At 32.6% G+C, this 27,756-nt stretch overlaps 2 protein-coding genes and 1 long non-coding RNA gene across 3 annotated transcripts; all 3 read left to right on the forward strand.

The window, feature by feature from the left end:
* The first annotated feature begins 683 nt into the window (after positions 1-683).
* Positions 684-1,097, forward strand: LOC133205998 (uncharacterized). Its single transcript, XR_009723688.1, has 3 exons — positions 684-748; positions 935-967; positions 1,067-1,097. It is a non-coding gene; the product is annotated as an uncharacterized LOC133205998 (long non-coding RNA).
* A 2,121-nt stretch (positions 1,098-3,218) lies between these two features.
* LOC133205038 (abnormal spindle-like microcephaly-associated protein homolog) lies at positions 3,219-5,279 on the forward strand. Its single transcript, XM_061340781.1, has 3 exons — positions 3,219-4,145; positions 4,965-5,111; positions 5,265-5,279. The coding sequence occupies exons 1-3, from the start codon at positions 3,270-3,272 to the stop codon at positions 5,277-5,279; spliced, it is 1,038 nt and encodes a 345-aa protein (XP_061196765.1). The 5' UTR covers positions 3,219-3,269.
* A 10,950-nt stretch (positions 5,280-16,229) lies between these two features.
* On the forward strand, positions 16,230-27,268 carry LOC133205201 (acid phosphatase type 7-like). Its single transcript, XM_061340960.1, has 9 exons — positions 16,230-16,300; positions 19,533-19,750; positions 19,919-20,026; positions 20,968-21,123; positions 21,225-21,300; positions 23,222-23,339; positions 24,083-24,286; positions 26,237-26,427; positions 26,751-27,268. Exons 1-9 carry the CDS (start codon positions 16,258-16,260, stop codon positions 27,233-27,235), a joined length of 1,599 nt encoding a protein of 532 aa, XP_061196944.1. The 5' UTR covers positions 16,230-16,257; the 3' UTR covers positions 27,236-27,268.
* Positions 27,269-27,756: the final 488 nt, after the last annotated feature.

Genomic DNA, 27,756 nt, shown 5'->3' on the forward strand with positions numbered 1-27,756 from the left:
AATGTAAAATAACAATCAAAAAGCCAATTTTTTGTCACATGTGCAAGAGAAGATACTCATTCAAGGTCTAGCTTTAATCATTTATACCCCTTTTACCATTTTAAAGCATAAAAAACTATAATTTCTTGTGATTATGTATTTTAGAAAGTCTTTTAAGGTGTAATGATATTTTCTTTTTTCAAAAGAAATTTTACTAATAAAAATTCTGAAACTTTTTAATCCAACTGTCTATTCTATTGCCACTTCAGGATTTTAAACTAGAATGCATTTGCAATATGATGATATAAGTGAAAAATATGTTATAAGTAGTTGAATTTTGCCAAAAAAATTCAGTTTGGTGGTCATTTTTTTTTAATTCACCCATTTCACCGATATGTCATTGTTTGTTTATTGCAATTTTTTTCTCTTTTGAATGATTATCACAAATGACATAGATAACTGCAAATTTAACGTTATTAAAAAAGTCAACAAGCAATTAGATAAATCCTTCTAGTTGATTTTTATTGAATTTGAATTAAAATGTATTTAAAAGCCTAATTTATTTTTATTTTGTTCTATTTTGAGTATCATTACTGCTAAATTTAACTCCAATCAGCCAGATGATGTGATGAATTAAAACATCGTATAGTAAAATAAATCAGCATAATATCTTGTTGGCTAGATTTTCCTTCAAAGAGTGAAAATAAGAGTTAAAAAGGAACTGGAAAAAAGGCCTGACCTTCGATATTTCATCATTAATGAAATGATGGTAAGTATATAGATTATGGAAGATTACTCTTTATTTTTTGAAAATGAAAAGTTACCAACAGTACCAAAAATTAAAGATTACAAAAGATCTTTGTAAATCTTCAAAGAGTAATTCTGTTAAACTTGATTGTAAGTTATTTGTAGTATTAATTTCAATTTCATAATTTTTTTAAAATGTACTTCACAGAAGGAGGAAGAAGGCATTGACAAGAAAAAAGAAGTAAGTTACACTTTTTTCAGTTTAAACAAAATGAATTATTGTTATAGATTTTACTATATTTATTCCTAAACATATGTTTTTAAAATGTTTTTTTAACAGAAGGAAGAAAGCATTGACAAGAAAAAACAAGTAAGCTAAACCTTTTAAACCTGAATTTTAAAGATACATGAATACTGTAGTAATGTAAATCACTTTTTATTCGCAAGAACTTTATTTTTGCGTAAATACGTGAGACTATCCTGCTCGCGAAAATTTCATAGTCGCGTATAATTCTACTATTAAAGATTACACACAGTCATTCTACGATAAAAGGACCAATTCAGGGTATAAAACACAAAAAAATATTGTTTCAAGTAGCAAATCGAACATCATAATTCTCTAAAGGACATATCAGTGAACTTGAAAAAAAAATTGTTCACAAATCAGATATCGTTAACTTTTTACATCAATTTCAATATACCATTGATTTTAAGGTAATGTTATAGTGAATGCTTGAGCGGGTCTTATTATTTTTTAAAGAAAGCTGAATTTGAACATTTTTTGGTTTTCTGTTGTTCAGTATAGAACGTTGAAGTATGATTCTTGAAGTCTCGTATGAATCTGATATCTAGTTAAAATTTCGGGAAAAATATCGTTACGGAAGTTAATTTCCAGCGATAAAAGTTGAAATTCTCGACATTAGTTAAAATTAGAGTTTGTTTTAAGATGTTAAACAAAAGTATGAAGCATTTCGCTCCCCAAATAATAAAAATGTTTATACCTTTAATGCAAAAACATTCCTGAATTGCCGTTACAGAAGTTAATTTTTTAAAAGAAACAACTGTTTTTGTCTAATTCATCTTGTTATAACGAAATTTTAATGGTCTAAAGTATAGCTAAGTCGCAACCAGAATCGATCATACTAGGTTCCATGGTCACTTTTAGATACTTTTCAGTTCTTTTTGAAATCTGCATTCTGTGCGTTTAATTTAAAACAAAATCGTTACAGAAGTTAATTGATTTACAGCGACATGGTATGATTTCGTATGAAAGAAGATCCATGCATTTTACTTAAACTTTAAATGCATATATATATATATATATATATATATATATATATATATATATATATATATATATATATATATATATATATATATATATAAATATTTACATGTCCATGTATGTATGTTACGTCTTAGAGTTGAAATCAATCTTTAAAATTATAATTAAGATATTACAACGGTAAATGTATAAGCGACATAAAAAAGAATCTTAATTGGGCATGTTTTTGTAGAATGACTGACACAGAGCAATAACCAAAATTCGTAAAATATAAATACCAAACAAGTTTCACGATAAAAAAAGGTATCGTGAAACTTAAGTGTTCTGTAGCAATTTTGATGCTTTCGGAAAGTATACAGTGAAACACTCCAAACACCAAGAGAAATGTTTACACATTTTATCGTAATAATTCCTAAGCATGTGTTTGGTTAAGTTTTAAAGTTAAAATTTAACTTTCCCTTTAGTCAAAGACATGAGAGTATTTTCAGTATATATATACAGTTATGTCTTCTTCTTTTTTTATCTCTCCTGATTCAAAGATTAACTTGAGCTGTTCTGATTCGAGTGTGCCTGGCGTTCATCAGTTTCTGTCATGTGTTGAATGTAAACGTTTCACATTCTAGAACCGCTAGGCCAATTTCAATCTAACTTACTACAATGCATTCTTGAAAAAAAGGGGGTTCAGATCTAAGAAAGGCCATGGCCTGTTTCAAGGGCATATAATTCAGAGAAAGAAAAAAAGAGTAAAGTTGGCCTTAAGCATTATATTGTATCTAATGCAAAGTCTTGAAATCCTTGAATTTAATTTGATGACCAAAATAAGAAATTATGTACATCTACATGTATCTACCAATTTTTAGGTAAAAAAAAAGATAACTCAGGTGGGAGTTGTGGCCCATGGGCGTCTTTAAAATTCACTAGTATTTTAGAGCAGATATTTTAAGAGAATGCAAATTTAATTTTAGTTGCTGATCTTTCTTTTTATTTTTAAAAAAAGGAAGCAGCAATTACTGTTCAAGCATTCTACCGAAAATGTCAGGCACAGAAGAAATTCAAACACCTGAAGGCATGTGTTACTAAACTTCAATCTTTCATACGTGGATGCCTACTCCAAAAGCAATACATGAAAATCAAGCAGTCAGTGTGCATTATACAAAGACGATTCAGAGCATACCTTGTCATGAAACAAACTCAAAAGAAGTACCTTACTCTTAAAGAAGCTGTTATTACTATTCAAGCCTACTTGAGGGGTTACATTATGCGTCATAAATACATAAGAGAGAGGGCAGAAATTGTTAAGCTACAGTCAGCCACCAGAAAGATTCTCTGTCAGAGATATTATGCAAAATTGAAACAAACCGTCATTGAAGTTCAAAGACGATACCGTCAAAAAGTGTGTGTTTCAAGAGTGAAAGAGGAACACTTGACTACCAAGGGTGCAGCCATTACCATTCAGACAAGCTACAGAAGACATCTTCAGCAGCGAGACTACATTCAACGGTCAGTTGTAGTTCTTCAAAGTGCTGCTAGAGGTTGGAAAGCTAGAAGACAAGTAAAACAAAGAAAACTAGCAATTGTCCATATTCAGGCTGTTGTCAGAAAGCTTATTGCTGTACAGAGGTTTCAATATTTGAAGAAATACACCAAAATTTGTCAACAGCGGTATCAAGCCAAGTTACAAGGAAAATTGGTTCATCATCAGTATATGGCCCTTCGTCAAGCAGCTGTGACAATGCAATCATACTACAGAGGAATCCAGACTAGGAAAATGATGTTGCTGAAACAAGAAAGTGCCAGAAGAATTCAGTCGTGGTACAAAGGACGAAAACAATATATATTGTACAAAGAACTGCGAAAATCAGTCCTTATCTGTCAGAAAACTTACAGATCTAGTAGGTTAGCACAGTCAGATCGAAAGAAGTTCTTGGTCCTTAAAGGAGCAGCTCTTACTATAGAGGCATTTTATAAAGGTTACAAGACAAGATGCACATACCAAAGATTGAAGCAGGCCATAGTATTGCTCCAGTCTGCTTTTAGAGGTTTTCTAGAAAGAAGGAGGCTAAAGAAACATCATGAAGCTGCGATTTTGATACAGCGAGCCTTAAGGAACCACATGCACATTAAGCTTGTCAAGGTAGGTCTTAGATTAACTTTGAAAATTTGAACTGGTGTATTAGTTCTCTTGCTGTGGTCTTCGACGACGTCTTATCAAGAAACAATAGTTATTTCCATTCATATGTCGACACGATATATCCAGTGAACTTGAAATAAAAGATACCACAGAGTCTGACACATCTGTTTCATAGTTGAATATTTTATTAGAAAAAGACGTTAATGGTAATCTAACAACAAAACTTGATGATTCACTTTTCAATCGTCGACTTCCCTTACTTATGCAGCAATATACCCTTATCACCCCATGGGTGTATATCTCTCAGTTGATTCGATACGCAAGAGCATGCTCTACGTATGAACAATTTCTAAAACAAGGTAAGTTATTGACAAACAAGTTGACGAAACAAGAATATTAACTCTCGTTTAGAGTCATCATTTCGTAAGTTCTATGGTCGATTCAATGACCTTGTCAGCAAATACAATTTATCATTAAGTCATATGCTGACTGGTATTTTGCATACTAATTGTTAGGCTATTATTTACACACTGAATTGTCGACGAATTTTCCCGTTATTTCCCGATCATAACAAGGAGCACACGGCGGGTGTGACTAGTCGGCAGGGGATGCTCACTCCTCCATGGCACCTGATCCCACCTCTGATGTTTTTGGAGGTCCGTGTTTGCTCTGCTCCCGATTTGTATTGTTTTAATGGACTTTGAGCTTGAATACTTTTCGTTATCTCCATATTTCATTGGAGCAAGTTGTAGTTATGTAATACGCATGTTGATTTGTTTGTCATTCCCATTATCTAGCATGAATGAATTTCTTTTGTAGCAGCAGGAGAAAGCAAGACGAGCATACTTGTTGCAATTCACCAGGAAGATAGAGATTCACCTGAAAGCAACAGTCATACAGAGACGCTACAGAAAACATGCATCACTTTGTGAAGCCAAGAAACAACTTCACAGTGCCCTCATAATACAGGTAATGTTTTCAGTTAATTTGTGTTAAAAGTTGTATCATCAAATTTTTTGACTGAAATATCATAGATTAATGTTGGGAGTTCGAGGGTCAAAACTTGTTGAAAAAAGTTTATTGTCTTTCCAAAAATAGGTACATATGTGCTTCTGGTATCAGACTATTGGTTCATGACATGCAAAGAAAAAGTTTGAAAAGTTTTATTTAATTAATTATTGCAGAACTGGGTAAGAGGGAGATTGTGTCGAATTCGGTTTCTAAAGCTCAGGAGGTCTGTTCATGTGATTGAATCAGCAGCATTACAGTGGAGACGCATAAGCCATGTTAAAGAAAAGAAACAGGCAGCCACCAAAATACAGGTAACAAATATCAAATATGCCAATTGTACGAGTAATTCTATTAAAATAGTACATGTATTAGAGCTTTGGATAGAGATGCGGGTGTCCTATATAGTAATCACCCTGTCCATTCAATGTGGCACAGGAACTTGAGCTGTCGTTACGTTCTTTCTAAAAACAGACTTAAATATACTATATATATGAAGGATGGCAAGTCAAGACTCTATCATTTGGAAAAGGTCAAGGTTGGAATAAAGATCCTTGCGCATTTATGTAATACAAAACCAGTGGTTTATTATTTTTTAACATATATACTTCATTTTTACCTCTCGGACGATGGTTAGCTGAAACTTGTAGATTCTGAGTGACTTGATCAGAAGTCACAATTAAAAGTGGAAATTATTATTCCCCTCCCTTGCAAGTAAAGTTATGAGTTGTGGGGGATATAGAAATTAATTTGTCCCTCTGTCCTATCTGTCTATCCATGCAATTCATCCTGAAAATAACTTTGTAATGGAAAATCTATTGAAAGTTACACAAAGTTACCTCAAAGTATGAGGATGTGTTATGACCTTGACCAAGGATCATTTGTTCAAGGCTGGAAAATGTTTAATTCTCCATTCCTGTCATGGCCCTCTCTTGTAATGGGGAAACATGGGACGCTCTTAGAAGCAAAAAAAAAAAAAAAAAAAAAAAAAAAAACCTATCTCCAGAAGGTGTGCTGACTGTGATTTGACTCAAGATCATTTTGAATTCTTCAAGGTCACTGATAGCAATGTTGTAATACGTACTTACATATATTCATCCTTGCTTAAATACTTTCCAGTTTCAGCACACACGGCCATATTTTGAAGAAAACCTATTCTTATATTTGTTATTCTATTTACATTTCTTAATTTTCAGGAGGAAGAGATAGAGGAAGAAAAGGAAAAACCAAAGAAATTAAGTGTATGTTTTGTAACTTAATTTCTTTAAATGTAAAGTAGAAAAAATATCTTTTATAGTTAAGTTTTTTTTTTAATTTTAAAATTCAGATACTCTATTATTAATTAGTTAATGATGAACTAATTAAGTATATAAAATGCTAACATCAGTTAATCATTAACTTATCAATTACAGTGTATCTGAATTTTTATTTTTTTATTTATTTTCATCTTTTATTTAGCAGTTCATGTTTTCGTTGTCACTAAAATAGCAATGCTTAAATCCAACAAATATAATATTTTGTTTTGTTATTGTTGTCACAAAGTTCAAGGTATAGAACCTTTCTAGAATATCTAAAGAATTAGACTTTAAAAGTAGTCACACATTATTTTTTTTAAGTACCTAATCGAATTATGATGCCACCAGTAAAATCCTACTTAGAGCATCTTTTGACATCTGTATTTGGGTGAAGTTGGACCTGTCAATATTTTAGGAGCTTTACTTGATCATCTTTCTACATTTCAGAAAATGAAAAGATTTAGAAAATGGCTGAAACGCACTTTCTGTTGCTCAGGATAAATGTGAGTAAATTTACTATTATATGTTGTTAGATTTTTTTCCGCTGTTGTATTAATATTACATTCTCCTTTTCTCAACTCTTTATCAATTTTTGTTCTTATCCAGATAGAAAGTTGGCAATCATGATAAGTGAAAATTCATTCACAGATCTTGATGAATTGAATCAGAAAATGAGTGTCCTTGAAAGCAAATACTAATCCAAACATTGTAATTTTAAAATAAGGCAGTCTATCAGCCATGAGTACTGATTTCAAACAAATTAAATTAGTGATTTTCTTGTCAACCCTTGGCCTTTGACTATAAAACAGTGTTTCGTTTGACACCTTTTATCTATAAACTATACCCAACTTACATTATGTAAAATTGCTAATAGAGGATATGTTTATAAAAAGTAATGTTCAGATTAATAGATTGTCCTCTTTCCATCCCAATCTCTTCATCTTTCTCTCGTTTCCGTCGCCCGCGTGGCGCAGTGGTTAGAGCGTCTGCTCTAGAGTCGCGAAGTAAGGAGTTGATCCTTACGTCGCGGGTTCGAATCCCACTGTGGGACGTGGAGACCGGTCCTTCGGATGAGACCGTATAAACCGAGATCCCGTGTCGCAGTAGGTGCTGGCACGATAAAGATCTCTCACTGCTCAATGGCCGTAAATGCCGAGCATAGGACAAAAATTTGCAGCTCTCCACCGGCAATTGGTGGCGTCTCCATATGAACAACATACAAACAAATAAACTCTTGTTTCCCCTCTTTCTCATGTATGATATGATAAATATATACAGTGTTTTATTTCTTCTTTTTTCAGATGAAAAGCGGATACTCTGTCAAGAACTAAAGAATATTTATTATCATTCTATGTAAAAGAGATCTAAATATTAATGTATATCTATTTGGAACCCAGGAGGGGACACCCGAGCTATTTTTACAGGTTTTCGTTTCTGGTTTGGCTGATAATAAACTTTTTTTCTTTTGACCTTTTTTCTCTAAATTTATATAATGTGGGCCTCATGGACAAGAGGCTCGCATTGCAAAACAGCTTATTCTAAATTTGTCTTTGGCTTTTCTTTCTGGTAACGAGGCAAGTGAGGCAGATCCCTTGCCGAGTTACCAGAGCAAAATTACTTCAACAATTTTGGAACTTTAGGTCTTTCAGGGAGACCCATTTTAACCAGGGTTTCCCTGTCTAAAAGTAAGAAATTGTAAATACATCCATTTAGAGATGTTAAAAGCTCCGTTGTCCTCTCCTGTCTAAAAACTGCTTATATATAGTTTAAATGAAAATATTTCTGTCCATACTGTATGTGCTAAAAAGTTTTCAATACTTGATGCGTCCTTTTAAATAAATAAACCAATTTTTGCATACTTATTATCGATTTTTAGTTTTAAATCATGAATTCAAAATAATTGATTCAAAGGAAACTGATATTTTCAAGAAAAAAATCCTTACAAATTTAAATAAAGTTGTGATTAAAAATGTATGTTTGACTATGTAGAATAGTTATAAACTGTGTTCTTACTTGTTCACAGGCAAAAGTGGCTTACATAAATTTTATATGAAATTCCCATGATTTTCATGTGAATTCTTTGCATGAGAAAGAGACGAAAATCAAGACAAGTGAAATTTATGTGAAAACTTCAAGCCATTTTGACCTAACTTTCATAAAAATTTTACATGAAGAGCATATTGCATAAAAATCGTGCAAAGAAAACTTCACATGAAAGTTCTAAAAAAAAAAAATATGTGAATATCATACAAACTTATTCACGTGATATTCGCATGAATAAATATTTATATAATTTTTACATGATTTTCACACAATTTTCGAATAAAAAGATAATCACATGAATATCATATAAGCCATTTTCCCAGTGGAAGTCGAGAGGATGAGAATCCATAATTATGACATACATGTATAGATATGTCAGGTTATCATTGAAGTGATATACCAGGGGTATCCTTTCTGCATGTGTTCAGCCTCTACGAAGGCATCGTTGTTGCCTCTGACAGAAATATGGGCATTGCAGTACACTATTTATTTAGAAATTCACGGCAGTAATGCATTAGAATATAAATTCAGAAGAAAACACTTGCTGTGGCCTTACTCGATATTCAGATATATCGACGATGATAAATCATTTAGCAATAGTTACTTTCATTTACATGTCGTCACGATATATCCCAGTGAACTTGAAATAAACGACACCACGGAGTCTGCCACATCTGTTTCATAGTTGGATGTTTAATTGATTATAGACGATAAGGGCCAACTAACAACTTAATTGTATGACAAACTAGATGACTTCAACTTTTTCATCGTCAGCCTGATTTATATAGTAATATTCCACTATCACCTGCATATGGTGTTTACGTCTCCCAACTTACTTGATACTCAAGAGCATGCTCTGAGTACGATCAGTTTTTTTTTAACCGAGGCAGGTTACTGACAGATAAGTTGATGTTACAGGGATTTCAACAACCTCGTTTAAAGTCAGCATTTCGTAAATTCTATGGTCATTATATAATGACCTTGTTGCAAGTTATATCCTATCACTGGTTCGTATTTTGGCTGACGTGTTTCAACTCAATTATTAGGCCTTGTTTTTATACTAAATTTTATACTAAATTTGACTATGAAATGCCCCGTCTTCCCGATCAATACTTATGGCTCACGGCGGGTGTGACAGGTCAACAGGGGATGCTTACTCCTCCTAGGCAACTGATCCCACCTCTGGAATTTCCTTGGGTTCGTGTTTTATGCCCTTTTCACAGATCTGTATTGTTTGTAGAATTTTTGAGATCGATCACTGCTTGTTAACTTCGTTCTTTTTATTACTCATTTTCCATTCAGTTCTTTTGAATATTGGTTCACTCTTGACAAATATACAAGTTCCGAAAGTTCATTTGTTATTTTGGAGATTAGACAATAACCATGGAAATAATTATAAGTTAAAGTACGTGAACACAGACTTATGTCAGATATATTACAAATTGCGAAAGGCAAGGAGTTAATGAGTTAAGAAAAAAATACTTCAAGTACCTGTGCATAAAAGTGTGCATTATCAAAATATGGAACAGAGTTTGATGGAAATAAAAAATAGTATACTAAAGTGTCATTTTTAGAGTCCACGTAGCATTAATATGTACTCGTTAAATGTCTGAAGGTAGTGTATAGTACAATTTATAAGATTATATTATACAAGCATCAGGAGTACACGGGCACCTTACCCTGTCATTTACTGAGCATTACCCCCTACAGCTGTGATTTTATATTGACCTATCAGCGATAGACGTAGAATAAATTTGATAAAGACATTGTGTAATTAGGCTGTATTGCTGTAAATTTTTTATCTTTGGTTACCACGTGTATATTCATTATAACAAGAAACCTAAATTCAGGAAGTTGTACCAAAAGTAAATAGAAATATTTTTATATGCTATGTTGCTCTTTTTAATGTACGGAAGTGGGGGTCCTCTATCTTTTCGGCAAAAACAAAAATGTGTGTATACATATATACTAACAGGAAAAGACTGTTTCCTGAAAAAGAAATACCCCCGCCCCCGATTTAATAAGCCTGTAAAAGCTTCCTTCTTCAACATCATACTGTTTGCTTGATTTTTTTAATTGTATGATGGTTTTATGTTTTCTGCAAAACAGCTCCCTTCCTTGGAAAATCTACACCTGTTAGAATAAAATACATTAGTACAGGGGACTGATTTATTTTCCTAGGCTCCTTACATGTAAAACACAACAACGGTATTAAAAGTTACTGTGATGGCATAAAATAATTTTCAGATCAACACACCCCGTTACCTGGCTTTTGTACCATCCGTGACGCAAAGGAACAGGCATTACTGGAATTAATGCTAAATGGCGTTTGATTGTATCTATACATAATTACACATTTATGTGTGTTTGCAGGATCATGCTCAGTTATGCCCGGGGGCTAGAACATAACCCACTTTTTCATCTAGTGATAAATCGCTGATGGTCTATGAAGTTCATCACTTTAAAATCACTTGAAAATCGCCAAGTATTTATTTGATGGTGATGTAAACCAGTTGACAGGAAATGAGAGAAATCACAGGATGAGAACTTTTCTTAAAAAACGAAATTCAGGGTGTTTTTTTAAATTAACACAGAGTTCAGTTTTTATCATTTTAAGGGGTTTTTTTTTGGGGGGGGGGGTGTCTTAGAATTTTTTTTTTATAAGAAATTTTCCTTGTCAAAAAGATTGAGCATTTTAAAACATGTAAAAGTAACAATTAAAAATTCATACACTTGAATATTAATGTTGAATTAACAGAATATATGTAAAAAAAAAATGTGACATTGTCATCCTGATCTGTTTGTGTGTGTGTGATTTTATAAATATATCAAATTACTCGTCATAGTGTTTAGTTTGCTTGTCGAATACATTTCTAACCCCCCCCCCCCTTTCTGTTTTATTACAACAAACAAATGAATAACCCTACTTCAAGTGTTTTGATGTTTTTGTTACAATTTTAGAAAACCAAACACTATATTTGACGTACGTAAAATTATAAACTCCCAAGTTGGCGGGCAGTTCATGAACAACTTTGTATAGAATCATAAATTAATAAATATCTGATCAGAAATGAGAAAAACAAATTGAAACATGATTACTTGTAAACATTTAGAGTTTGTATTAAGCAATTTTAAGAACTTTTTATTCGTAATTTTTATGGATTCTATCAATAAGGAATTATTCCATCAAACCATGGAAAAACTTCTGATTTCCGACATTCTAACACAACCACAAATAGATCGGCCGCTCCTGCGGCCAATAAAGAAAAAAAGCACAAAATGTTTATATGTTGTTTCTTTATTCTCAGTTTAAGTTACTTGGTAATTAATTTAATAAAAATTAATATTTTATATTTTACTATTAATTAATTATCTTAATACTTTGTATATTAATAATCTTTATACAGTCTGTATTGTTGTAATTAATATGTTGTTCACTCACACTCGAGACACGAGACAATAAACTGTATTGAACCTCAACCTTGTCGTATTTTAAGGGTCAAAAAGGAATCATCCAAGGGACCACGGACATAGGTGTTGCTGGGGGCACCTATGGCACCATCCCAGAACAATTCCCCAGGCGCCAGAAGCGCGCGGTAATACGAGACAGAAAAAAGTTCAGCTTCCCTTCATGTCAGCATCCAGTGTGTGGAAGGTGTGGAAATGTGCTTTGTTGCAACCACTATTGAAATAATGACCACTATTGAATTAAATATTTCAATAGTGGCTGAGAGTGCATTTCAAAACCCAACACACAGTGCATCCTAATGTTTTATGTTTCGCGTTCAATTAGAAGTGCTACAGATGTCACAGAATTGGACATTATTCTAGGATGTGCTTCACACAGATTAAAGTTTCAAAGCCAAAAAGTGATGACAAAGGATCAGTTGCTAATTACATATTGTATAGCAGGAAAAAGACTCGGAACATGAAACGACTGTGCAAATAATCGAAAATAAACAAATACTGCGAGAACTGCCATTGAGTTCTCTTAGAGACAATCTGTTTCATACATTATGTGATACATCGCACAATCTACGAACTGAGCTGAAAAATTTTAAATTTTAACTATGCATGTCAAATAAAAAGAAGAAGAACATGACGGTTAAATTAACAAAAGCCGAATCTGAAATCGAAAAACTTCGAAATGTTCTAAAAATTTCCTTTTTCTCGAAATCATAAACTTTTAAATAAAACTTGTCTATAATTTTAGTTAGAAAAATAAAATAATGTAAGATAAAAAGATTGATAATTATTGCATGATTAAATAAAATTGTGTCAAAATTTAAAATCATTAAAATGTGACCGTCACACAACGTTAAGAGATAAAATAATTACATGAAAATATAAATAATAGAATAGAAAGCTATTTACGCACATGTACGTATACCCCATATGTACTAAGTTCAGCAGTGTTTGTTATCCAATCGCAACGGAGATGGATATACATGTAGTAACGCACGCTTGTGAGTGTGTATGTGGCCATGTGAGTTAATATGTCCTTGTGTGCGTAACGGAAGTGACGTAATTTGCACCGGGCTCGATGTCGAATGGTGATTTGATCTGTATTTATTCATCTATTGCGTATTCTAATAAAAAATAAATAATTTTTTTTTAATTTAAACGAGGGGATAATAAAACAACAATCAGTATTTTGCTTTTTCCAAGTGTAAATATTGAGTTGTGTGCAACCTGGTTCGAAATTTTCGCCAACATCATTCATTATTCATATAGTTATCTACAGTGAAGTCGCCAATGACGGGTTGTCTCAGTTTCGTGTCACTCGTATGCATTTTATGCTTACATATAGGCGCTTGGTTTCAGGATGGTCTATTTTGTGTACTATTGGGTTTTTCTAGACGCATTAAAATAAAAATAGCTGAAATTAGCACGTTTTAAAAATATCACATTACTGTATATAAAAAGAGTGAAGGTATGACAGTTGCCATCTTGGATTTCAGGGAGTGCCACTTAATTTTAATCACTCGGAGCTCCTCGGGTGGCTCCGCTTGTACCTTGCACACTAACCTCGGACGTAAACGGTGTTCTACCACTTTGCTGATAGTGTCATGTGATCGTACTTGAAATTCCTCCAAATGTTATACCTTTGAAGTCTGAGTTACTTTGTGGCACGCCCAATGTTCTTGCTTTCAAAGACTACTAACATAATGTTGTAATTAAAACCAATATGCAAGGAAGAATGAGACAAGTTAGAAAAAAACTTTTTGAAGCGAAATATGAAATGAGTTACAAGGCAGTTTCCGGCGGAGAAATGTATCGATTTGCACGATGCATTTTCCTCCACCAATCACATCCGAGGTTTGTATGGAGCGTAGCAGAGTCAGCCGAGGATTGCCGATTGCATTTTACATAGTCAGACATCGTCACTTCTGTTGCTCTCAGTTTCAATGCTAGGTATCGAGGACGTTTTGGTTTTGGTTTCAGTCATTTTTGGAGCTAGATCTCACCCGAATAGGAAAAGTGTAGATATAGAATATTAAAATCATGTGTGAACCGAGGCATCCCCTTAAATCCACTCTTTTTACACGTATATGCAGTAATATGATATTTTTTAAAACATGCTAATTTCAGCGATTTTTGATTTTTATTTTAATGCATGTATTCAGAAAACACCTAGAAAAACACATTAAACACAAAATGCACCATCCTGAAACCAAAGCGTCTAATATGGTTCACATGACATGGAACATATCAAAACTCAACATGTTAAATATTTAAAACCCAGTGGCAACTTTGTATTTACTTAAAATTATAAAAATATTCTCAAGGCAATATATATATATATATATATATATATATATATATATATATATATATATATATATATATATATATATATATATATATATATATATATATCCAAAGTCTCTTCTTTGTAATAGAATAAAAACACTTTAAAACACTTTTTGAAATATTTCAACCGTTACCGGCCTTCATCAGTCATGAATCAAAAAGTGTTTTAAAGTGTTTTTATTATATATATATATATATATATATATATATATATATATATATATATATATATATATATATATATATATATATATATTGCCTTGAGAATATTTTTATAATTTTAAGTAAATACAAAGTTGCCACTGGGTTTTAAATATTTAACATGTTATATATATATAAAAGAAGTAAAATTGTGTTTCCCTTAAAAAAAACAAACTTTTTATCCCCTCGCAACAAAGTTGGAGGGGATATAGTGCATAACGGAAGTTACGCAAGTAATAATTCATATCAGGATCGATATATGCTCTTGTGCGAGGGGATGCTGACCGCTTTGCGCGGTGTCCTTGTTATGAGATAGACAATAAGTAGGCGTCAATGAGAACAATTTACATCCTTATTTTCTGAAAAATACAAATAATTTGCAACCTGGCGAGGATAATTTCAAACTTAGTTTATCAACTGTTAAAGGATGATAAATTCATTTTTGTGAATTTGGTGTGCCATATTTATGCCTCGAGTAGCCATTTAAAAAAAGAAAAAAAGGTGTGTCGTCATTGAAACATATCGTGCGAATTAAGTGAAGCGATAATAATCAGTACCTAGCAATCATTGGTGCTCGACTAGGAGAGAAAATACAATTTAATTATTTCTTGTTGACAAGCTAATCTGTGATATTTACAAAAACAACGTTTCTGTTCTGGCATTCCGAAATGTCTTCAATTATAAACCACAAACATCGAAGTTTAACATTTTACAAAATAAAGATTAAAAAGAGTATTGAAGATTCGCTGCTTTAATTGATTATAGCAGTTTTACAACCAGCATACATTCTGTTGTAATTGTTATTTTAACTCAGAACTAAATTCTCAGAAGTAAAATGATTTGAAATAATTTTATCTATATACAAGATTTACAATGTGCATTAAATTACCAACATTTTCAGAACTCTAAATTTGTGCACATATAAAAACGAAACACAAACTTTTCAAAAAAAAAAAAAAATAATAATAATAATAATAAAATGAAATAAATAAATAAGTAATAATTAAATAAAACAAATAATAAAAAAAAAACACAACACCCCCCCCCCCCAAAAAAAAACCCCAAAACAAAACAAAAACAAAACAAAACAAACAAACAAAAAAAAAAAAAACAAAAATACAAAACAAAAAAAAATCGAAATTAGAGCTATTTTGTCACATTAAATGAATGCAATTTTTACCTATCTGTTCTTAGAGGTACCCATGACCAAGTTTTAGACAAAAAGAAATTCATGTTAAAATGTTCGTAGTATCTATACGTATAGCCACTTACCACGATGATGTGTATGATACACACACACATGAGATGTTTTATGTTTTCATATAGAGTATATAAGCAAATTGTACATGCCGCATTTTTTCTTTCTCTTTTTTGTTTCTTTTTTTTAAAATATATATTTTTTCATTGATGTAGATGTGTTGTAATTGTTGTTTGTTTATCAAATCTTCAATGGAGGAAATAAAGATTGAATGAAAGAAAGGTGATCTCACACATTGTAACTATTTAAAAAGTGTTATTACATGAGGCTGAACTTTTGTTACAAAAAATGTCTATCAAAATGATCTGTACTCGTAGATATGTACTATAAACGTAAGACCCTGTCCTCGGCGTAATGTTTTCTCGTGTACACGGATACCGACAGCGTAATCGATGTCAAGTCGCCGTGCTGCCTCATTCATGTTTTTACTTCCTATCCGTGATACCACGGTAAGACTGGTGGACATAGAGAAGTGCGAGTGTTAAAAACCTTCCTAATGACAATGAATATTTTCATAATTTTTGGAATGTTTTTACTAGGTGAGTTTCTAAATTTTGCTGGTCATGTGTTGCAAATGACATTATCAATTGTCTTCTGGAAGATTTTTATATGGTAAATATTATTGATTTAATTTTCCATGCTTTTATCAGAGTATTGTGATATACAATATATGTAACAAGGACACGGAAAGATTGTTACTTATAATGACTAATTTAAAAATCATTTCTGAAAGCTTTCCTGTCAGTTAGTTACATGTATGTATTTAAACGGATATTGTAAAGAAATAATCGTAATTCTCTGGGGAAACAAAGTAAATTTTGTAATCGAGCAAGCTTATGTTTGCGATGTAGATTAGATAAAACATGACTGTTCTTTTATTTTATTTTATTTATTTATTATTATTATTATCATTATTATTATTTTTTTCCGAAATCGAAAAAAATCTTTTTTTATATGAACTTTAACGGAAAAAATATTATTAGTCGCTATTGCTTACCCGAATCTTAATAAGCTTCTTTTTTCACGAAAATGATTACTGTTCTCAATATGAAAGGGGAAAATAAGTCTATTTTAAAAAAAGTAAAAAAAAAATTGCATATTTAAGTTAAAAAAAAAGAGGCTTTTATAATTTTTTTTTTTTACATACAAATGTACATCCTAATTCAACCCGAATGTTCCTAGTCGTGAGAAACATATAGTTATCAGTCTGGCATCTCCGCTCTGTACCTCATCTTTTTATTTATGTAATTTTGTGTAAGACTGACAAATTTATGTATAAAATCAATAGATAAATGCTGTTTGCTCATTTACGCAATTGGTGTCCCTGGCAGGTGTCGCAGAAGGCCTCGTATGTTACACTTAATAGCCGACATGAGTTCTTACACACTGTTGGAGATCTATTGCTTTAATTAACACTCGATTTCAATTATTGATGACAATTCACTGTTTACTTGTTCTACATAAACCTAAATTACATTAATAACCTACAGTTTTCTACCGAGAATGCCCACTTCTACTTGTACATACCTCTGTACGAAGACATTTATGTATTATTTACCATATATTATTTTTTTTCTTATAAAATATAGATAAAGCGGTAAAAATTATGCTTAAATATGATCATTTTCCCAAATCGCAAGGAATTTGAATTCGTATTTAGTGCAAGCAGTAAGAAGAGCGATGTAAAATTCATCTGTCACCAAACGAGTGCCATTCATCAAGACGTCGATTAGAGCAATCAGGCCTCATTATATAGTATTACTAGCATATCATACTAAATAATCTGTCATTTTATATAGATTTCTGTGGAAAAATGATTTGAAACGAGTAATTTTATGATAAAACCTCCGATGATTGTATATGCTGGTAAATTACGAAAAACGTGCTTATGTTTCTTGCACTACTATGCAGTCAAAACCACGTGAATAATATTTCTTACCAACCACCGTTAGGTTAACTTGGTGTTTCAGTATACAATCTCTCTAATTTTAAGAAAAAGATTATGATTCGTAACCCGGGAGAGTCTGAGGATATAGTTTCCTGATGATATTCAGCTGCTCATGTTTACTCGTCCCGGCTTCCGGAGCATCCCCTTTATGCTATCGAGGGGATTTTTTGCTGTATATACATTTACTCATTACAAACAGGAAATTTCCAAGTAAAGACACTGAGCCAGAATACACCTCTTGATGAACATTTCTTTCTTGTATTTCCTATTTGCAATACGTTTAATTACGCTGTTAGAAAAATTGCTTCATTACATAAGTGGAAGGTTATAAACTCGTGTAGTTAAATTGACCCTTAAATCAACTGAAGATCCCTTGATATTTTCTTTAAAAATATTTTTTAAAACGGATGGTTTTGAAAAAAAAAAAAAATACATTCTCGTTTATGTCAAAGCAGCTACTAATGACAATAGCTTTCTTTTCATTCAATATTATAAAATGAGACTCAACACCTGCAAAACTGCGTCTTTTTCATATAAAATTCCATAATACGTCCTCTAGATCTGCTATAGTAGAGCTTTATAATTAATTATCGTTTCACTTTTGATTCTCGTGGACCTTAAGCTTTGGAAGCCTTCTCCACAGCATTCTTTTTAAATCAAGCCCTTACACATGTACTGCAGTATAAGGTTTGCAAACTTTTTGAAGGTAAAGGGACCATGAAAATATTACAAAATCTGTTAGACACTAATACATGAATTTACATCATGTAGTCTATTTTATGTTTAACTTTTTCTTTGTGTGTGTGTGTGTGTGTGTGTGTTTTTTTTTTTTTTTTTTTTTTTTTTTTTTTTTTTTTTTTTTGCAAATTCAATCAATTTAAATTGTTGCCATAAATTTTGTTCATTTTCGACAATCAAAGCAAATCGAAGCTAAAATGATTTACAATATAATATTTCAAATTTTGAAATCTGCTTTTATTTCCTAAATGGTGAATGTAATGTCGTTTTCAAGTCTATAAAATGTGATTTGGTCTTTAGTTTGTTTACCTTATCATACCCTGCAGGATCGACCGAGTACACGTGTACCTTACAATGTCATTCATTGACAGGTGACCCCTAAAGCTGTAAAAATTTATGTATGGTTAGTCAGATGCAAGTTTCAATGAAAAAATGGCTTTGGTTGAGAAAAGCCAGCTGTTCTTAAATAATATTTCAAAATTATTTAACTCTACTAGACAATGTAGACCTAGATTAATATTAAGGTTTTACAATTTTTCAAAACGAGTAAATAACTGAAAATATCGTTATTAATTTCTTTTATGCTGAATCTGACCTGAGTCCCTTTTATCACGATAAACTAACACGAGTCGTGTTAAAATTTCCCTCGATCTTTCAAAGCACACAAATATTTGAAAGAACAGAAAACCTTGCACGAGGAAAGCTGATGTAACAGAAATGTGTATTGATTTTTTTGGTTTCCCCCTTAGGCAGAAACATAAACAACTTTTGATGTTTCAAAGCCAATTAAGATGTTAAAAACTTGTCCTGATGTAAAAAGCATGCATTATCACACCGAAAAAGGTCCAGACGATTTAAGCCCGGAAATTTACATCGCACTCAATTATCTTTACAAGCGCAAAACGCTAGCACACACATGGAAGCAGATTTTAATTAGAGCATCATGGCAATATGAACAAAATCTTTCTATAGAAGCACAAAACATAAGACCCCTTTCTATTGCATATTCCATATACAAGTGAAATCACTCTTGTTAAGGGCATTTTAAATTCTCTTACAATGGCTTATTGCATTTATTTCGACAGGTGCCTTTGCAGTTGATGTGCCAGAACAGATTCACATTAGCTTTGGCGACCGTTCGGATATCATTGTGGTCATGTGGTCTTGCAAATCACACATCACATGTCACGTGGTCTTCGGTTCTTCAGCCTTTCACATGATCAATAAGTCCAACAGTGAAATATCGACATTAAATTTAGACAATTGGAATGCATTGAAAATAATTCACAGAGCTGAGCTTTGGGTAAGAATTTTTTAATTATTAAATGTTTATGTGATTTCTTGGGCTATATAGTACGTACTGGGCCATATATAGAGTCATATTTTTACATGATGATTTTGCGAAGCCTATTATAGAATACTTTGCAATCTTTTAATATTCTGCAACATCATGTATATGGTTGTTCTTCAGGGACTTTCCCCTGGCAGACGATACTTCTATCAGGTCCATTGTTCCCAGCAGAATGGAGAGAAGACAAACAGTTCGGTATTTTCTTTCAAGACTCCAGATAGCGAAACGGTAAATTATCATGTTGTAAATTTTGCATTTACCTCCACCTAGTTAGTTCAAAATTAACAAGATAAAATTTTTCTCCATTTGAGACATACACAGTATACCGTATTAGCAAATTATTTTTAGCGAGGATTCAATATTAACGAGAGTGTTGAGGTCACTTAAATTGAATATCATGAATAATTTATTATGTTTGGAGGTAAGAGGTAAAAGGTGAAAATCTAGTAAACAAAAGAACAGGGACCCCTGGAAATACCGGAGGTAGGATCTGATGACTTAGGGAAGTAAGCATCCCCTGTCGACCAGTCACACCCGCTGTGAGCCCTAGCTATGTATTGATCAGGTAGACGGACTTACTTTTCCTGACGATATAAAATCGCTAAAATTTCTGTGAAAAATCATACGTTTTTGAAAAACAAATCGTTAAATTTGCGTCTCGCTAAAAATTCCATTTCTTCTTTGCTCCTGAACTTTAGAAGACAATCTGCATGAATTTTGAGAATGCTTATAAAGTCCTCACCAAGCTGCAAAATTTTCATCACTCAAGCCCAGGCCATTTTCGGATGGGACCAAAGGGGTCATGGCCTAAGAAACCCATGATACTCAGGTGACGTCAAGGCCCATGGGCCTCTTGTGCAAAAACTGCTGGGATTGAGAGGGGGAAAACATAAAAAATATGAAATTGTTGGTTATAGAGAAAAAGGATATATACTCTCTTTATATACTCATAAAAAAATCACGATTATTATTCGTCTTTCAATAAAAACATGTTTCATGTTTCGTATTTACCTATCGATAATAAAGAAAATAAGATAATAAGAAAATTATGGAGAAAATGGCTTCTGGGTTTGTATGTCAATTCAGAATTCACAAAATTTGATTCTGGACTGGACTGCAGAAGCTTCTACCGATCATGTCATATCCTCAGTTTTCCCATCATATTGTAGAAAAGAGAAGCCAGTTTTCTCTTGTATGGTGATCTTGGAGCAGTGGGTGGTATCCCTACATTCCCCGCTCTACTGGATGACATTACAAAGAATTCCTATGATGCAGTATGGCATATTGGTGACTTTGGATACGATCTACATTCTAACGGTGGGAAGGTGTGCATTTTAAAAAAAACATAGTTGTAGCTTTAATTCAAACATGGTACATATAAGAAAAAAATCTTTTGAGATGTCAAATTGCCTACATGTATTTGCAGGTAGGGGACGATTTTATGCGTCAGTTACAAGATATAGCAGCGAGAATTCCATACATGACAGCCCCGGGCAATCATGGTCAGTGTTTCTTAATTATTGAAATACATGAGTAATTAAATAATTCTAGGATTTAAGTATATGTACAAAGTCCATTGCAAAATAAAGGGCAGTTTTTTCTCTGTTTTGTTTACTGAAAGTCTAGCGGTGTTTTTACTGAAATTGCAAGGATTAAGATTACAAAATGATTCATTAATGGTTAATTTTCAGTCGAACCTCATTATTTCGAACTCGACTAGACCAAGCTTAAACTTCGATATATCCGAGGATTCGAGATAATGAGGGTAAAAAAGGTAAAGAAAAAGTGGTTGCTCACTTCGACATATCCCTTGTATTTAAAATATGGATGTTCGAGATAACGAAGTTGAACTGTATTTAGTTGTCACTAGACAATAAATCTGTCTTAATGAAGAAAAAGTTGTTAATTAATCTAAAGTTATGAATACTCACGTTTGTTTGTTTTCCTATTCTTTCAAAAGTGACTATATATACTATATCATCAGATAGACAAAAAATTACATTCTTTAAATATGTTATAGAATTTTAAAAAAGAATCAGTTATAAAATACTATGGTATTGTTAATTATATATCCAAGTTAAATAAAATATACGATAAAAGTTAGAGGAATATGATCAACTCGGATATCAGTTTTGGCCAGATATCTAGCTGTAGCCCATAGTTTATATGAATTTCTTGCGCGATATCATTCTTGAAGTTAAACTTCTAAAGATATACAAAATAAAATAACATTTAAGAAATGACGTTTGAAAAATTCACCCAAGTAAAATATTCCCTACTAAATGTACATTATTTTTAAAATCAAAGTTTTATGGCATTTTTTGTTTCTTAACTGACAGAAAAGTGTCAGCACAGTAATTATTGTTAACTGAAGTTTTAGAGTGGATCGCAATTGCAGTTTGAGCGTTCTTTAAAGAAACATCTGATCAAGACAATCTTAATCAGAATCTAGAATGAAATAATACTCAGGATATGCGTATTGTTGAATTAGTTCATCATGATCTAACATTGCTTTGAGAGGTTATTAGACACCGGAAAACATCATATTAGATAGTTACTTCTTAAACCGGAAGGAACAGTCTTATAATAGGAAGATGATTTCAAATTCGAAGTAGCCATTGTTTTGTGGGTTAAGGATTTATGACAGTCAAGATTGATTATTCCAGTGAGCATGTAAATGCAGTAGATTTTTAACCACCACGTTAAATCAATTCAAGTTATATTTTTAAGTTAATTATTATCAATATTTAAGCTTACATTACTCACAGATAAAACTTGACTATTATCGAGATAATCTTTGCTAGTTACCTTGAAAATGCTAAAGTAGTCAAAATATAGGAGAGCTAATTATTAAAAAGTTGAAGGAATACTAGCAAATAGCAAGTCATGTTGTAATCTGTTCCTGGAAGATTGTCTGGAGTGAAAACTTCCCAGTGTGCCTTCCGAGGCGACATTGTCAGTAATCGTCAAATATAATCTCTATACAACACGAAGAAATCCATAGCTTTAATGTAGACAAAAGTCTCCAGAATTAAACATGTGCTATCGGATAACATTATGACGAGCGCTATTTAAATTTTTTTTTTTTTTTTTGCTTTAAGTGACTTAAGGATAACTTCCATCTGTGTATCTGAAATGTGTTGTGGTGTAAAAGTCTCTACTGATCAAAAGAAATTTGAACCGTGTGGGAGAATTATTCTGGCACAAAACATTCATTAATTTTCCATTTAATATATACAATGAAAGATAAAAGTACCCATCTTCCCAAGTCAAGGGTTTCTGATCCACTCCGCTACATCAGAATCCCTTGACTTCGGAAGATGAAAAGTACCATGCCCGTTATAAACTATATGAACAGCTTTAAAAACGTAATATCAAATATATATTCACTGCTTTTGAAACCAAATAATATCTTTGTGACAGAACTGGAGAAGGACATGCATCACTACCGTGTCAGGTTCTCTATGCCGCACGCTGATTGGCCGATGCGTTACGACCGACTCTGGTACAGTGTCGACATAGGCCCCGTCCATTTTATTAGGTAAAAACATTAATAGATCTACCAACTGATTTATAATTTAATGACTATTGAGCAAGATATGCCTTAAAAAATTGGTGGAGACCATCGTATTTTGTTAAAAATTGAAGATCAAGATAATCCTTTTCTTATTTGTAACATATGTATTGAATTTATTAAACAGTCAAGGTTTGATTCTTCTTTCTGATTCATTGCTTTGCTATACTTGTTTATTCAGAAGATGTTTTTTGTGATATTAATAACAAAAAACAATCTTTTTATAATAATTTCACCCATTATTGTCTTTTCTCAAGCCCGTAGCAACAGTTTCAAAAGTGGGGAGGGGGGAGCAATTTAAAAAAAAGCAAAAAATGACCAAAAAAGTTTGCGTGTGTGCGGGGGGGGGGGGGGCTTTAACTTTAACTTCCCAAAATTATCTGACAAGAAAAAAAAACTAATTGACTATCAAAATCCTAGAATTTGCAAGTGCTCGACCTTACAGCAGAAAAAGTATGTAGGTAGGGGGGGGGGGGCAGCATCTAAAGGAAAATTAACTATAACAAAATACTATTAAATACTTAGAAAAAGGGGGCTGCCCCCACACTCATCTCGCGTTCTACGGGCCTGTTTCTAGTCAAAGTTTTGCGAAATAAATTTTGTACGCAATACGCAATATTATTTCAGCTTCGTCATTAACAAAATTGTAGATTGCTACTATGGACTTATATTGTGCAATGAAACATGTATATTTTTATTTTTCTTGATAGCTATTCAACTGAAGTCTTTTTTGTTGACAATCAAGATTATGTTTGCAAGCAATATAACTGGTTGTTAGAGGATTTGAAAAAGGCCAACCAGAATCGTCATAACAGACCCTGGGTCATTGCCATGGGCCATCGCCCAATGTACTGCTCAAACAAAAACATTGATGACTGTACTGGGCGAATCCTAGGCTACTGGGTCAAATATGGGTAAGTTCAATATTTTTAGCCAAGTTTATGTGAAGCTAGTTAATTCCTGTAGATTTATATGTTAATATCTAATAATACTGCATCTGTTTGATATTTAGTTCTTTTCTATTCTAAGGTTCATTATATTTGTTCATACTAAGCTATGGTTTATATTGGGCTCTGATGAAATCAGGCTACTATTATCTGTGGTATAACTACTAGTATGTTAGATATCAAATGTTGTATACATGACAAGCTACGCTTGTTCGCGTTCGGACTTGGGACATAAATTTTCAAGATCAAGTTCACTAGATAAGTGCCAATGGCATAAAACTTTTGCTACAACCATAATAAGGATTAATTAATTATAAGAAAACATTGCAAAGTCGTGATCATTGAATGGAAGGATATTCAGAACACTTTAGAATGCCTTTTATTGTCATTAAAGCATACATTTATCTATTCAATGAATTAAATGATATTCAAGCAACGTGTCGTCAGACCTTAAGTCAGATTGACTGTGCTGACAGTGTTAGTACAACCCAATTAAAGTCGTAGCTATCGGGGAAAATGTAGTTTCCAGTAAGCACAACCATCATCAAATTCTGTGTTAATATTACAATATAAGGAAGCAAGATATATAATAAAAACTGACATGTTGGCAATGCGCAATTATCATACAGACAAAAACTGTCAAGTCGTATCAATTTTCTGCTGTAAATTTCTGTATTTCATTTGTGTGAATTAAAGTTTTAAAATTGTTTTATAAGAGGCATTATACTTGGATTTGAGTGTCCATATACGCATGTTTTTTTTTCATGAATGTACATCCACTCCAAATAATTAGTTGCTTTTATTTTTTTTTCCATTATACAATATTACTTTGTACGGTGCAGATACAATGTAAGAATCGCGACAGGTATCTCAACCACTCGAAAGTATTAAAATTTATTTTTGGCGAAATGTGTTCCCATGAGAAAGATAGCTGTGCAGATGGGTGAACTGGAAGATTGAACTTTCTTCATTCTAAAAACTACAGAAATGTAATTCAATTGAATCTTCATTTTTCTCATTAATCAAAGTTTCCCATGGTTTGCTTTGTTATCGGAAATTATGGTTATTATCTATAATCCTAGGTTCCCGCACTTGAGGGTGTTGAGGCAAATTATTCCATTAGGCAACAATCTCATTTTTGTTCATGAATGTACGAATGCACCCGGTGAACCATCGATTTGGATTTCCGTATTTTACACATTATTTAATTTTTTATTAGATATTAACTTGATATAAATTACAGCATTCCGTAAGCCTGCAACAAGATATAAAAGTACACATACCACAAAAGCAGCAAGGAAAAATACCAAGTGCCCTAATAATAGTGTGGCGTACCGCTTCGACAGAATCTACAAAGATGTCAAAACGTTAATTAAAAATCACCTCCGTCCCTAACAACACGTTTATATTCTTTGTGTGATCATGTGAGAGAGTACTGATACAAGGTTTTCAATACAGTATCATGACCAAAGAAAGGTTCAATCGAATAATCAAAATAATATAAAAGATATATTGGATGTCACATAATTAAAGCTAAAAGACGAGATAAATCGATATGGTTAATGTAAACATCAAGTATTTTGAAATATGATTTCACTGTTAACAATAATCACTTCTGCAACTTTTCCACCATAAGTTAAACAGTTCTCCGTGAATCACGAAGATCAGAAAGGATGTTAAAGAAAGGGTTTCGTTACCCATTTAGCATTTTGGAATAAAATAGCCATTTAAAACTTTGCAGAAAATGCTTCAAGTCATAATGTCCAAACTGAATGTATTAAGGAAGGGTTATAAAGGCATAAAGAATTAACATTCATTGTCTTTAATACTTGACATTTATTGTATAAACTTCGATGTCATATCACACAACTGTAAGATAATATTTTCTAATTCTCGAATGTTTTTCCATTCAATTAGACTAGAAGATCTTTTTTATGCCCAAGGTGTGGATCTTGTTTTACAAGCGCACGAACACTCGTACGAGCGTCTTTGGCCGGTGTACGATTATGAGGTGACAGCCAAGAGTTATGTAGACCCAGAAGCACCTGTCCACGTGATATCAGGGGCCGCTGGGTGTGGGGAGAATGTGGACTATATGGGAGAACCCAGTAAGACTTTCATAACGTTATATTTGTGGATGTAAACTATATAATTGTAAAAAAGTTTCATTTCCCTCTGGTAATGAAAAAGTTCACAGAAACAGTCAACATCTGAACATGATTTTTCTTTTTGGCAAGGATGTTCAAAAATAAAAGTCCAGCATCTAGAATTTTGCCAAGAAAGACTTAATGACCAAAAACGTTGAAAAAAAATCAGAGAGTTACTGTCTAGTATTTAAAGATATACATGTAAGTTCTGTTATATAAAACCTTTCAGAGTACAATTTGAATGTGTTTTTTTTATATAACATTTTGAAAACATTTACTTTCAGAGCCTTGGTCTGCCTTTAGAGCTGATACGAGAAGTAGCCATTCCTACGGGCGATTAACGGTGGTCAACGAGACCCATCTCTTGTTCGAGCAAGTATCTGTAAACCTTAACACAACCATTGATAAATTTTGGTTGACTCAGCACCATCACGGTCCTAGGATTAAGAATTGGCAGTGTAACAATGGTTATAATAATCACCATACGTGTAACTGCCCGCTGCCTTTTCATTACGTCACTGTAGCCATATTTGCAGGAGTTTTCCTTCTTATCATTATTGCCATGAGTGTCTATTTTTGTACCAAATGTTGCCGGTGTTGCCAAACAAAAAGTTGTTTTGGGTCGAGTAAATGCTGTAGGGGTTCAAATAAATGCTGTAACTATACTACGCGCTTTTCATGGTTTCGTCAGGATAAATTGAAATCTAAGGATTCATCCGGTAGGTTAAAGTTGTTATCTGAAGATGTTGACGAAGATTTTATTATATGAAATTTATTATGCTTTTATTAGTATTTGTGTAGTATTCTCACACTGTTTTCTAATAAGCACTTTGTGATAATCATTTACATGTATATAAACATCGATATGAATTAAAACTTGTATCGGGATACTAAGCGTTTTTGTAAATCTTGTATCTGGATATTAAGCGTGTTTGTAAAGCTTGTATCGGGATATTAAGCGTGTTTGTAAAACTTGCATCGGGATATTAAGCGTGTTTGTAAAACTTGCATCGGGATACAATGTACTAAGCGTGTTTTTAAAGCTTGTTGTATCTGGATATTAAGCGTGTTTATAAAGCTTGTATCGGGATATTAAGCGTGTTTGTAAAACTTGCATCGGGATACTAAGCGCGTTTGTAAAGCTTGTTGTATCGGGATATTAATCGTGTTTGTAAAGCTTGTACTGGGATACTACATGTAAATGTATTTGTAAAGCTTGTATCAGGATATCAAGCGTGTTTGTAAAGTTGTATTGGGACAGTAAGCGTGTTTGTAAAGCTTATATCGGGA

This window comes from Saccostrea echinata, unplaced genomic scaffold (genome assembly GCF_033153115.1).
Source record: "Saccostrea echinata isolate AGI-Se365-2 ecotype Australia unplaced genomic scaffold, CSIRO_AGI_Sech_v1 ptg000054l, whole genome shotgun sequence".
Classification (NCBI taxonomy): domain Eukaryota; kingdom Metazoa; phylum Mollusca; class Bivalvia; order Ostreida; family Ostreidae; genus Saccostrea; species Saccostrea echinata.